At 38.3% G+C, this 11,615-nt stretch overlaps 1 protein-coding gene across 2 annotated transcripts; it reads right to left on the reverse strand.

The window, feature by feature from the left end:
• Window positions 1-4,839: 4,839 nt before the first annotated feature.
• On the reverse strand, window positions 4,840-7,565 carry LOC143845994 (uncharacterized). Of its 2 annotated transcripts, none has more exons than XM_077354397.1 (6): window positions 7,318-7,565; window positions 7,135-7,208; window positions 6,171-6,310; window positions 5,697-5,746; window positions 5,522-5,596; window positions 4,840-5,439 (listed from the first exon to the last, which is right to left on the reverse strand). In XM_077354397.1, the coding sequence occupies exons 1-6, from the start codon at window positions 7,521-7,523 to the stop codon at window positions 5,055-5,057; spliced, it is 930 nt and encodes a 309-aa protein (XP_077210512.1). In that variant the 5' UTR covers window positions 7,524-7,565; the 3' UTR covers window positions 4,840-5,054. The 2 variants fall into 2 exon arrangements, with proteins under 2 accessions (XP_077210512.1, XP_077210511.1); XM_077354396.1 differs by having other exon boundaries at window positions 7,135-7,217.
• Between the last annotated feature and the right edge of the window lie 4,050 nt (window positions 7,566-11,615).

The following is an 11,615-nucleotide window of genomic DNA, read 5'->3' on the forward strand; positions in this document are numbered from 1 at the left end:
TGTTTACAGGTATATTTTGTGCGCAAATTTTTTAGATTTTCAAATAGTTGAGATATTTATTTTTTCTGGCGGTATATTTAAAAAAATAATAATAATACAATTTTCTCAACGGTCTTATTCGCGGGTAAAAAGGACCTCCTTTGATTGTTATCCCAGAGGTTCAACAGTGAACTTCTTAAATTCATGTTTTGATGATAAAAAGCCCATTATGATATTTTATATTAATTGATGTATTAATGTTTAAATAATTTTTAAGAATGCTCTTCAATGTTCAAATTAAAGTATATTAAACCATGGATCAAGGTAAGGAACGTGGAGCCAAAGTTTGAAGAAGAACAAATTAAGATTCATGGAGCATGAAGAAAGTATTGAAGAAACAGTAATCAAACATTGAAGAATCAAGAATTGAAGATTAAAGACTCTTTTGAATAATCCGCCTCGTGAGAAGGTCTTTTGTTTTATTCATATTGTAATTGGTGAGAAGGCAACGTATCAAGCTTCGGAGGGAAGCTTGTGCATAGACCTTTATAAAGGTCTGGTCTCCACTCGTAAGGAGATCGGTTTAGTGAAGCCACGTGAAGGGGATATCCTTGTGAGAGTGGACGTAGACTAGGTTTGTCCGAACAACTATAAAACCGGTGCAATCTTTCTTTATCCCACACTTTATTTTATCTTGTTCTAAGAGTAGAATGGCAACCATTTCTAGCTATTTTGAGGGCCAATCAACTACTAGACCCTCTTACTTTAATGGCTATAACTATGGGTACTGGAAAGACCGAATGAAAATCTATCTTAAATCGATAGATTTTTGACGTTTGGGAGATAATAAAAGAAGGATACGCTATGCTGTCCAAACTCAATAAGGAATGGGATCAAAATGATAAAAAAAATAGCCACTCTAAACTCTAAGGCAATGAATCTTATTTTGTTCTTTATCCCCAGCTGAATTTGATTGAATATCTTAGAAAAATAGTTATACTTTCACAAGTATCCACATCTTCATGAGATGTTATTTTATTAAGGGGCTGTTTGGATACGCGGATTTTAGAATCTTGGATTTCCTCACAATCGTAGATGGGAGACGAGAGAATAAGGAGACCCGCCAACATTTTATGATTTCTCGCCCTTCTCTCCGTCAGCAAGAGAGTGGAAGGTAATCCCATGTTTCCAGATTTTAGAAATCTCAGGATGGGGGAGAGATTTCTAACACCTGGATTTCTAACTTAAAATCCAAGATTCTAAAGAAAAGCAAAACGGAGGGTCTCCTTCTCTCGTCTCCCATCCAGGATTTTGAGGAAATCCAAGATTCTAAAATCCGCGTATACAAACAGCCCCTAAATGTTATTTTTTTCCTTTTGAAAACTAGCCCATGAACAGACTTTCGGGGTAGTTCGTGGCAGTCTGGGTTAGATTTTTCAAATCGCTGCCACATACTTCATAATGACTCATAGTTCACTGACTAGATTGATACCTTCTCAAGAGTGAAACTTAACACTGAATATATAGAGTACCTTATGACAGTTGCCATTTGTGTCAATTGAAGTGCTTTAATTTCAATCGTCATTTGAAACACTATGGCAATTGAAGGGTTTTAACTTCAGGAACAAAGTATGTGTTTACAGAGTGATCTGGTCTGAAACACCTATAACCAGATTACATTGTGAGAGGCCTATAGCCATTAGATCTTGATGTGATGGCTGTGACGTGAAAGGAAAGGAACAACTAATGGAAACTTCAAAAGTGTCTCACTTTAATTTTGTTATCTTTTGGCTTTGGATCATTATTTTCAAAGTGTTTTTTTTTTTTTGTTAACTAACGAATCAAAATTGGAGTTACCAGCCAAGAACTATTGTAGAGCTGTTACTGACTATCTTTGCAGTGAACCTGATCTTACAAAGGAGATGGCGAGGATATGAAGTTCAAACCATTTGTTCCTTGGAGGGGTCATTTACTTAGGCATTGGATGACTGTATTTACCAAAGTTTTGGGAGTTTCTAATCACTGTTTAAAAAGTCCCAAGTCAATCATCAACTCACCCAATTCAATTCCCCTTTACCTTGGCAGAGTTCTCATCTGTCTCCAAGTTTTTCCTATCAGTTAATCAAAGCACCCTTGACTCACCCGAGTTAATGAAAAGTTAACCGTGTCAAGCATTGACTCACCCAAGTTTACTCCCTTTTACATTGGTCGAGTTCTTGTCTGAGTCTGAGTTTTGAAACACTGATCACATCGATCAAGGAAACGAAGGTATGACATATGTACGGTGGAGATCATATTTGAAGTCTTGGGGGTTACAAATGAAATAAAAACCAATGAGACATGAAGATATTCAAACCCCAAGGTAGTAGTTCTTTCGTAGAAAGGATGGCCTCTTCCTAAGGGTGAGAGCATACCATTTCAATGAGAATTTACGCTTTTGAGGAACTTTTTTTTTAGCAGCAACAAAAAATGATTTATTCAACCAATAGGCATTACACCCAGAAGCATGAACAAGGTACCTTGATAGAAGAAAAAAATAGAAAAAGAGTAGTGCCCTTATAAAGACTCTACTCTTGCAATCCTAACATAATATCACATCAGCCATCTCATTAGGTGATCTCTAGTTGTGCTCAATTCTTGGATTAATTACTCTACACAATTCAATTACTTCAAGGATGATGAGAGCGTTCAGCCCAAGAGATTACATTTTGGGAGTCTCCTTGAAGATGTGGAGACCGATTAAAAGGGATCACAGTTCAGCTTCGTTTGAGTCGGTCTCACTCATCTCCCTGAAGAAGGTTATGATTACTATGATCTCTAAAGATACCACCCACTCTGGGTGGGCCGTCAGAGTTGTGCCCTTTGAGCAAGACATTCCAAATGAATTTAGAACCACACACAGGACAAGCTTCCAAAGCTCCCTTCCCAAATCCTCAAAAGGACCCACTTCCCAGTTCTCAGTTAAATATGATGGAATTAATTGATTGTGTATTCACCAAGACATTCCAAATGATTTTAGAACTGCACGCCAAAGCTTATGAGCTAAAGGGTAATGGATCATAAGGTCACCACGGATCATAAGGTCACCACGGATCATAAGGTCACCATCATGGCTCCTACTACCTCTTGCTAAGAATGCAACTGCTTGCAAATAAATTTAGAACCACGCCCCAAAGCTTATGAGCAAAAGGGCAATGGATCATAAGGTGATCATTATAGTTCCTCCGCCGCTCTTGCAAAAAATGCATCTAGTTGCAACCCAGATTTTTGAGCTACCAAGGAATCTTAAGGTGCGGGCTCCAAACTCTCCTATCAGATTTGATATGGGTAGTATGTCCTAGAGAGTTGTCACTTTGCTTTGAGGGTTCTGCTAAAATATTCAACCACATCCATTCCCTACATGAGGCACAAGAGGCATTGAAATGTAGCAGGTGCATCTGCCATTTAAGCTACGACAATGATGCACGTGACTTCCCTTTGTGGGTAAGAATAGTATTGAAAAGTAGCGGCTGAATCCAGATTTTTGAGCTACCAAGGAATCTTAAGGTGCGGGCTCCAAATTCTCCTATCAGGTTTGATATGGGTAGTATGTCCTAGAGAGTTGTCACTTTGCTTTGAGGGTTCTGCTAAAATATTCAACCACATCCATTCCCTACATGAGGCACAAGAGGCATTGAAATGTAGCAGGTGCATCTGCCATTTAAGCTACGACAATGATGCACGTGACTTCCCTTTGTGGGTAAGAATAGTATTGAAAAGTAGCGGCTGAATCCAGATTTTTGAGCTACCAAGGAATCTTAAGGTGCGGGCTCCAAATTCTCCTATCAGGTTTGATATGGGTAGTATGTCCTAGAGAGTTGTCACTTTGCTTTGAGGGTTCTGCTAAAATATTCAACCACTGCCATTCCCTACATAAGGCACAAGAGGCATTGAAATGTAGCAGGTGCATCTGCCATGTAAGCTACCACAATGATGTACGTGACTTCCCTTTGTGAGTAAGAACAGTATTGAAAAGTAGCGGCTGAATCCGCCTCTCTCTGGCTACCACAATGATGTATTCCACAGCCCCTCATTTTTGAGCAATACATTTTGCCCTTGACTAGGAACATATTCACTGATACTGTTGTTTTCCCAAGCGAATTGGGGTTTTGTAGAAAAATGAATTGTTATTGGTGAAGCCCGATCTCAGTCTAATCTGGAAAGTACTGTACAGTTTACCCCGACCCGAATTTTTTAAGGTATTTTTATACTGGGGGTAGTTTTGTACTTTCATGAATTAGGGTTTTTCTTTATTGCAACGCGTTCTGAACGCCATATAAAAGGATGTGATATCAGGAGACGCCATAGCGAGGCGTGAGGGTTTGTAATCTCTTCTTCAGAATAGTAGAATCATTGGCTTGTCGCTCTGCCGTGGACGTAGCCCATACCAAACTGGTTGGGTGAACCACGTAAATATGTGTGTTCTGTGTATGAATCTTTCATTTATCTTTACATCGTTATTCTACTGCGTTGTTAATTCCTAACATGAATGTCTTCCTAAAGTTGAGAAGCATACCATTTCAATGAGAATTTATGCTTTAGGGAAATTTCTGATAGAGTTAAGCCTCTTGTTTTTGGAAGCTTTGGAAAGCCACTGCTTTTTATAGTTTTGGAATGACAATTCTTTTCTTCGTCATGATGAAAACCCCTTCTAGATTCGTGAATAGTATATAAACATTTTCACCCACAAATATTGTAAGTTTTCCATCCTTCTCTTTCTTTGGAATGAATTGCTCAAGTCAGGATGAAGTGTAAGTGGTTCATGAATAGTCACAAGGAAAACCCCTCCTAGATTCATGAACAGTCACAATGATTCATGCCTAGTCACAATGAAAACTGCTCCTAGATTCATGAATAGTAATAACACCATCTCTAACAGCTGAAGCTTTTGGAGTAATTGGTTGTTTCACAAGCCCAATGATGGATTTGATAAAAAACAGAACATACAAGTTTTAGAATCCATAGAATACATCAGACTCAATGTTCAGCAAAAAGAGAGAGGGGGGCATAGGGACTTGAAAGATGGGAATACTAAACTATGTTGGCCAGCTTCTGAGTCGAAGGTTGATGGCTCTGGATGCCATGGCTCGCAAGTTAGCCCGAGCAGAGTGAACAGAGTTTCTTTCCTGATCGGGGTTCCTCCTAAAAGCATCCATAAATTCTTCCCTCTGCAGCCGAAAAGCCAATGCTGCATCCTCCTCTTGACTTGGAGCACCCCTTCTTCTTCTCAAACTACGATCAATGCCCCTAAACCTCGTGTTCGGGGTCGAACTTTCGACAATATTGCCACAACTTTTCTTGCTTTTATGTTTGGTTTCATGGCTATTTGTCACCGCCACATTCCTTGCTTTAACTTCGTCTGGAAACAAAAGTTGTATGGTGTTCCAAAGGACTGTATTTACAGTACAAGACCTCCCATTGCTGCAAATTAAAAAACCATTAAATATCCAATTCTATACTATACTAAATTATACTAAATTCAGTACATATGTTTTTTTCCCACCTGATTAACTGTCTGCACTTTGGACATCGCTTCCCGCACTTATCAGCAGCAGATTTCAAGCATTTCTTACAAAAGCTATAATTCAAGAATGTCACCAAGTCCTTAAAATGAATAAAGAGAAGATAAAATAACGATATTTCTAATGAAAGTTTGTATCAATTGAGATGGAGATTACCTGTGCCCACAAGGAGTGGTACTTGGTTCGAAGCAAATTTCCAAACAAATCTGCAAAAAAAGGCTCAATCATTCAAAAATTAAAATCAAAGCAAAACAAAACAGTCAAACACGCTGACACACAAAGATTTATATGTGTTCCAGCGTAAAGCCAACATCCACGGCAGAGGCACCAGAAAATCCACTATGAACTGTAGGTTACAAGAGAAAATCAGTATCTCTGACCAAACCCACCCAAAAATCTTGTACACTTTTCTCACCCTTAGCTCTCAACCCTCTTCACAAAAAACTTAGAATACCGAATAAGCCCTGAAATCCCTTATACCAAGTGAGTTAAAAACAAGCTTGGGTCGGCCCAAACGGTAGCCCTCGGGTCGCACACATTTTTCGGACCGAATTGGATTGAATTAAAGACACCCAACTCAACAAAGTCTTATTCTATCAAGAACAGTAAAATAAAGAAAAAGACGCATACCGCACAGGAAAGCTCTTCCCTCAATCGATCAATACACGGAAGGGCCGGAAGTGAACAAGAAATTATTCCCTCTGTGTCCTCTGGCTTCTTCTCTTTGATCTCAACAATCTCTGTAGCCTTCTTCTTCTCCATGGCCCCCTCTGCCAGCGGCGATGCCAGAAATTTTGCACAAGGGGGGCAAAAATTATAGTAATTTTTTATCTATCTTAAAATTAAGATGGAAAAAATTTCTATCTAAAATTTTGCACAAGGGGGCAAAAATTATAGTAAATTTTGCACAAAGAAGGGAGATAAAAATGGTAACATTAAAATTTTAAACTTATTTTCTATCTTAGGGATGATTGGAAAGGGGGGCATATTTTTTTTAAAAGGGGCAAGTATAAAAAAATATTAAAAAATAAAGGTATATATATATTTTTTCCAAAAAATAAGGGGGGTAATTGTCCCCCTTTCCTTACAAGTGGCATCGCCCCTGCCCTCTGCCAAATCCATAGCCAAGAAAAAATGAAATTCCATAAAAACCCATTTTCTAAAACCTTTTGAAAGAGATATTCACCAGTCTGAGAGAAAAGAAAGTATATAAATTGAAAATAAAAGGTGAGGGACAAACTAAGTCACAAATATCGTTCTCTGGAATTTCTCCGCAAGGGAAAATCTCGGGATATATATATATATATATATATATATATTTTTATTTTTATTTTTATTTTTTTTTTTCATTTTTCAGATTTATATAGGAAAATAAAAGATAAAAATAAATTATTTAAAAATATATAAATTAAGATAAGAAAATATATCATAAAAATATAAGCGATATTATCATGGTAAACGAAAATATCGCTATCATTTTTTTTTTTAATTCTTGGGATTATTTTGGGATTTTGTCATTTCATCAAAATGCTGCCATAAAATCGCTATATTTTGAAAATGTGGGATATATTTAGGACACAGGGAATAAATGTACCTTCTTTAACAGTCTCCTCATCATCGAGGTCAATCACTCTGCTAGGAATTGAAGCAGGAGTATTTTGCAGAGGTCTGCGTTTTCTAAAAAGGGAAACAATGAGGCAAAAATTAAGAAGAACAGAAATGGACAGAAAACCAAGAAAAAAATAAAGAATTTAAAGAAATTGTAAAAAATTTGTACCTTCTGGAATTCGTGGGCGGAGTCTTAATACGTTTCTTGTGTTTGGATTCTCTTTCTGGTGTGTCCTCCACGATGAGGGTGGCAAGCAAAAGGGCTTCCTCGTCCCAACCTGCCATGGCGGCCACAGATCGAAATCCAGGGCTGAGAATACTATCTTTCCTTCCCTGTTTTGGAATTTGTGGGCTTCGGTATTCTTCTGTAGCCATGATTAGGGTATTAGGTTTTTTGGGTTAGAGAAGAAAACTATTCTCTTAGTAGGGAAAGGCTTTATAATGAGAGAGACAGAGAGCAACGGTCGGTTTTTTGAATTGGGTTTTTTTAACGGCTACAATTTCGGGGTTAGCTCTGGGGTTGGAAATTGACTATAATTCGGAATTGGATATATTTGCCCCTTTTTCTTTCCGGGTCACACCCTTTTAATCTTTTAGTGTAAAAGAGTAGTCCTAAATAAACTAGAGGGAGCTGGCGCAGGGAAGAAAAAGGGGGTGAAATAACACTTCCCTGCTTTTTACATCCAAATTGGTGCGACCCCATTCACTTCTTGGGCTCCACCCTAGCGGCCCTGTTTGGATTGCAAGAAAAACATTTCTGATGGAAAATAAATTCTTGGAAAATTCTTTTCTTTCCATAATTTAGAGGGAAATGATATGACTGTGGTTAATTTAGAAGGATATCATCGTAAATGGAAGATACCTCTAAATAAATAAAAAATGAAAACCTTGGGTTCAAATTTTACTTTTTCATATGTAAAAGAAGTAGGAAATTTTAGAAATAGTCTTTCTTTCCTAACTTCTCCAGTAAATTCTTGAAATAATTGGAGAAAACGTCGAGATTAATGAACTACCGCTTTTGAAGATTAATTATTTGACATTTCTGTTTTACTTATGTATGTTTCTTTGATTTTTTTTTTGGCATGAAAGATGGAGAGATATTCCGAATGAAAATAAATAAATAAAAAGTTTAGGGTGATGATAAATTCGCACCCCTGTAGGATAATTCGCACCACTTTTAACTTGATTTTCTGTCAAAAAGTGTTAGTCTGCCACGATTCACGTTATATGAGGAGCGGATTATCGCACAGGGGGTGCGAATTTATCATCTCCCAATTTTTAATTCAAAAAAAAAATCAAATAAAATTCGTTTTGACTAGGGCGGATTTAATTGGGCCCGGAAACTGATTCCAGCATTTTATCCCCTTTTAATTCCGCACAAGTGCCATTTTTGCCCCTTAACTAGGCTCATTTTTTTAACCCAACACTGGCGTCAGAATGGAATTCCGATTCTAGTACCTGATTTCAGCAATACAAACGAGCGTACCTGCCAGTATAAGGACAGCCACCCTTGAAATATTTGGTTCATGGATCAAGAGGATCCTTGAATTTTGTCGTCTTGAACCTTGGATCAAATATGAAGAGTGGTTGCCTCTGATACTGGCGTGTACACAGTGCACCCAAACACCACATAACTTCTTCAATCTTTAAAATTCACCTTTATCCCTTTGCAAAAAGAAAATGCACTAATCACCCTGTTTTTTTTTAATCTCATTTCAGTTTAGTCCTCGCATGTGTAACCTCTGGATCCAAATTGGTCGTTGTTCTTGATTCTTACAGGGGGCAAAGGGCAAATCTGGAAAATACATCACACAGAAATATTCTTTTTAGATTCTTTTACCGGGGGGGGGGGGGGGGGGGGGGGGGGACCCTTAATGCCTTGGTTTGGATTGAGACGGTGAACCCCTCATCATCAATAACATTAGGGGTTAAATGGTGGGCTCCACCCACATGGTTGGCCCACCAATGCTGGGCATGGTTATAAAATGTTGGGCCCTTCCCCATTATAGCATGAGGTGTAAAATAGTGGGCCCACTAGAGCAAGTGTAAAAAAGTGCACCCCCCCCCCCCGGCCCTGCCATGCTATGATTAGGCCTAAAGTGTTTGGCCCCACCACATCAAAACAGAATATGTGGTACTAGTAAAAAACCCGTGCGATGCACGGGCCGGCAAATAACTGTACGGACCACGTCATAGGTTGATCCAAACCGTCCATGTGATGGAACACAACATAAATAGGTTGTGCCCCAAAAATCATTTCCATAGGCTGATCCTAGCCCTCCAATCTATAGATGTTTCCATAATTCCTCTTAAATCGGATGGTTAAGATCACCCTATAGATTTTTTTATTAAAAAGCCATAAAGAAGGGGGGTAAGATTGAAATTATATGGCTTTAATGGGTGCCTTTGTTAAAAGCATAAAGGAGAGAGTAGGATTGAAAATATGTGAGTTGAATGGGTGCATTTGTTAAAAAAGACAAAAAAAGTGATGTGTAATTCTCATATAGTTTTCAAAAAAATCAAAAAATTCTCCTCTTTTCCATCCAGCTTATTATAGTAGATAGTACTATAAGACCTTTGTACAGTGGAAGTACCACCCTTACATTTGATCCAACAGCAGCTCATCAAAAAGCTCAAAAAGTGAGCTGCTGTTGGATCAAATATCAAGGCCAGTACCCCTACCCTATTGTTGTAAGTCCTTACACCATATTAAATCTCTATATTATAGATCATAGATAGATAGATATCCACACCTTCATGTTTTGATAATGGAACGAACTTGTCTTGTTTTACATTAATTAAGGCAACTCGACCCGACCCGAATCTGATGCCCTCTCTCTAATTTTATCATGATCTTTAATAGGGAATGAAATACCCTGAACTTGAAGTTACCATCAACCAAAAAATGATTTAGAGCATCAATCCTAATTAGTGTAATCAAAGTGCAATTTGGTAACTAATCAAAGGTCGAAGGATATTTTGGTAAATTCGCCTAGGAATACGAAGGTCATTAATTTTGAAAAAACAAAGGGTAACTATGAAAAGGAATACGAGGGATAAAAATGTAATAATCAAATGCCCGAAGGGCACTCCTGTCCAAAGGATACAAATTGGACGTTTGAGTTGTGAGTGGGATTGTTGCAAGAATTTAATAGTCGATCCTTTAGAACCTAGAGATGGGCCCTAAAGTGTTGCTTTGTAGTCAAAACTACAATCACATTGAATCAGTGGCCTCTATCGAGATGTGATCATGAAGATAATCGTCAAACCATCCTACGCCTAATACTTCTAACATGTACAAGTCCCTTACCCTTTCCACATCTACCAATTGGGTCTTACGGATGGCGGACATTCTTTACCCGCATGGGCCCACTCATGGTAAACCTTCCAGCCAAGCAGATAGGGCCTGCAAATGCATTTGCAAAATCATTTAAAAACATGTAAGTGTTATAGTAAAACATTTGATACATTTATTAAATTTGTCTGGACAGGCTATTTTACAGGCCTACTGCTTTGACCAAAATTGTAGATGATATCCCCTTAATTAGGGGTGGAAAATTCCATGTCGGCTATCCCTATTAGCCTCGTGGGCTTGTCCAAGACTCCAGTACTACCCTCAGGTGACCCACAGAAGGACTATTGTTAGATAGACCATAAATTTAGGCCGGGCCCACATACCAATATGACCACTCAAGTCTAAGCTAGAATAACCTTACTAACTCTTGTCCACAGGCCATTCTAGTGTGATTTTGTTCAGTGCGCGATCCCATCGTTGCACCCACTCTTCTTGCTTTAGGGTCCACTACCCAAGCGACTGAGATAAGCTACTCCATTCCACTTGCATGTAGGCAATAATTGAGCATGATATTCTTACTTTGCTACCCATGGACGAATATGTGTCGAATAATAAGCACATCAATCGTATTTATTGGGATAGTACTCAATAAATGTCATGCAATGAAACCTTTATTAATATTTAAGTGACAAGATACATGAATTGAGGTTCAACACTACCTAACCTGAGTTTTTAAGCTTGCAAAAATGTTTTGATAAAAATGTCGGGTTTCACTCGTGTCAGCCTACCCAAGCCCTCAACCCTGCCCGAACTCAACCCGGGTTGGGAAAACTCAACCCGAACCGACCTGACCCATTTTTATTTTTTATTTTTCTTTTGGGTCGACCCGAGTTGCACCCTCACTTTTGTACGGCCCCATGGAGACTCCATCCAAACCCGTAGAAAGTAAAGTAAAATCTTCACAACTCAAAACAAATTTTAGAGAATCGGACATGGAGACTGGAGAGATAGAGAGATATTTTCCTAATATATAAAGGTTCCTGATATTGACACTACTGTGTGTTTTTTTTGACAATTGTAGGAATCCAGCTTGTCTTTTTATTATTTAAACTGGTGTCAAAAGGTTAGGGTGATGATATATTCGCTCCCCCTGTAGGATGATTCGCACCACA

This window comes from Tasmannia lanceolata, unplaced genomic scaffold, assembly GCF_043159265.1.
Source record: "Tasmannia lanceolata isolate RefF3 unplaced genomic scaffold, GAP_Taslan_0.1 ptg000015l, whole genome shotgun sequence".
Taxonomy (NCBI): Eukaryota; Viridiplantae; Streptophyta; class Magnoliopsida; order Canellales; family Winteraceae; genus Tasmannia; species Tasmannia lanceolata.

Excerpts from the sequence above, each read along its gene's own strand:
- LOC143845994 (XM_077354396.1), bottom strand. The coding sequence starts at position 7,523 with ATGGCTACAGAAGAATACCGAAGCCCACAAATTCCAAAACAGGGAAGG. Across the intron at positions 5,597-5,696 it reads ACCACTCCTTGTGGGCACAG|CTTTTGTAAGAAATGCTTGA; the intron begins GTAATCTCCATC and ends CTTGAATTATAG. Across the intron at positions 5,440-5,521 it reads AAGTGCAGACAGTTAATCAG|CAATGGGAGGTCTTGTACTG; the intron begins GTGGGAAAAAAA and ends TTTAATTTGCAG.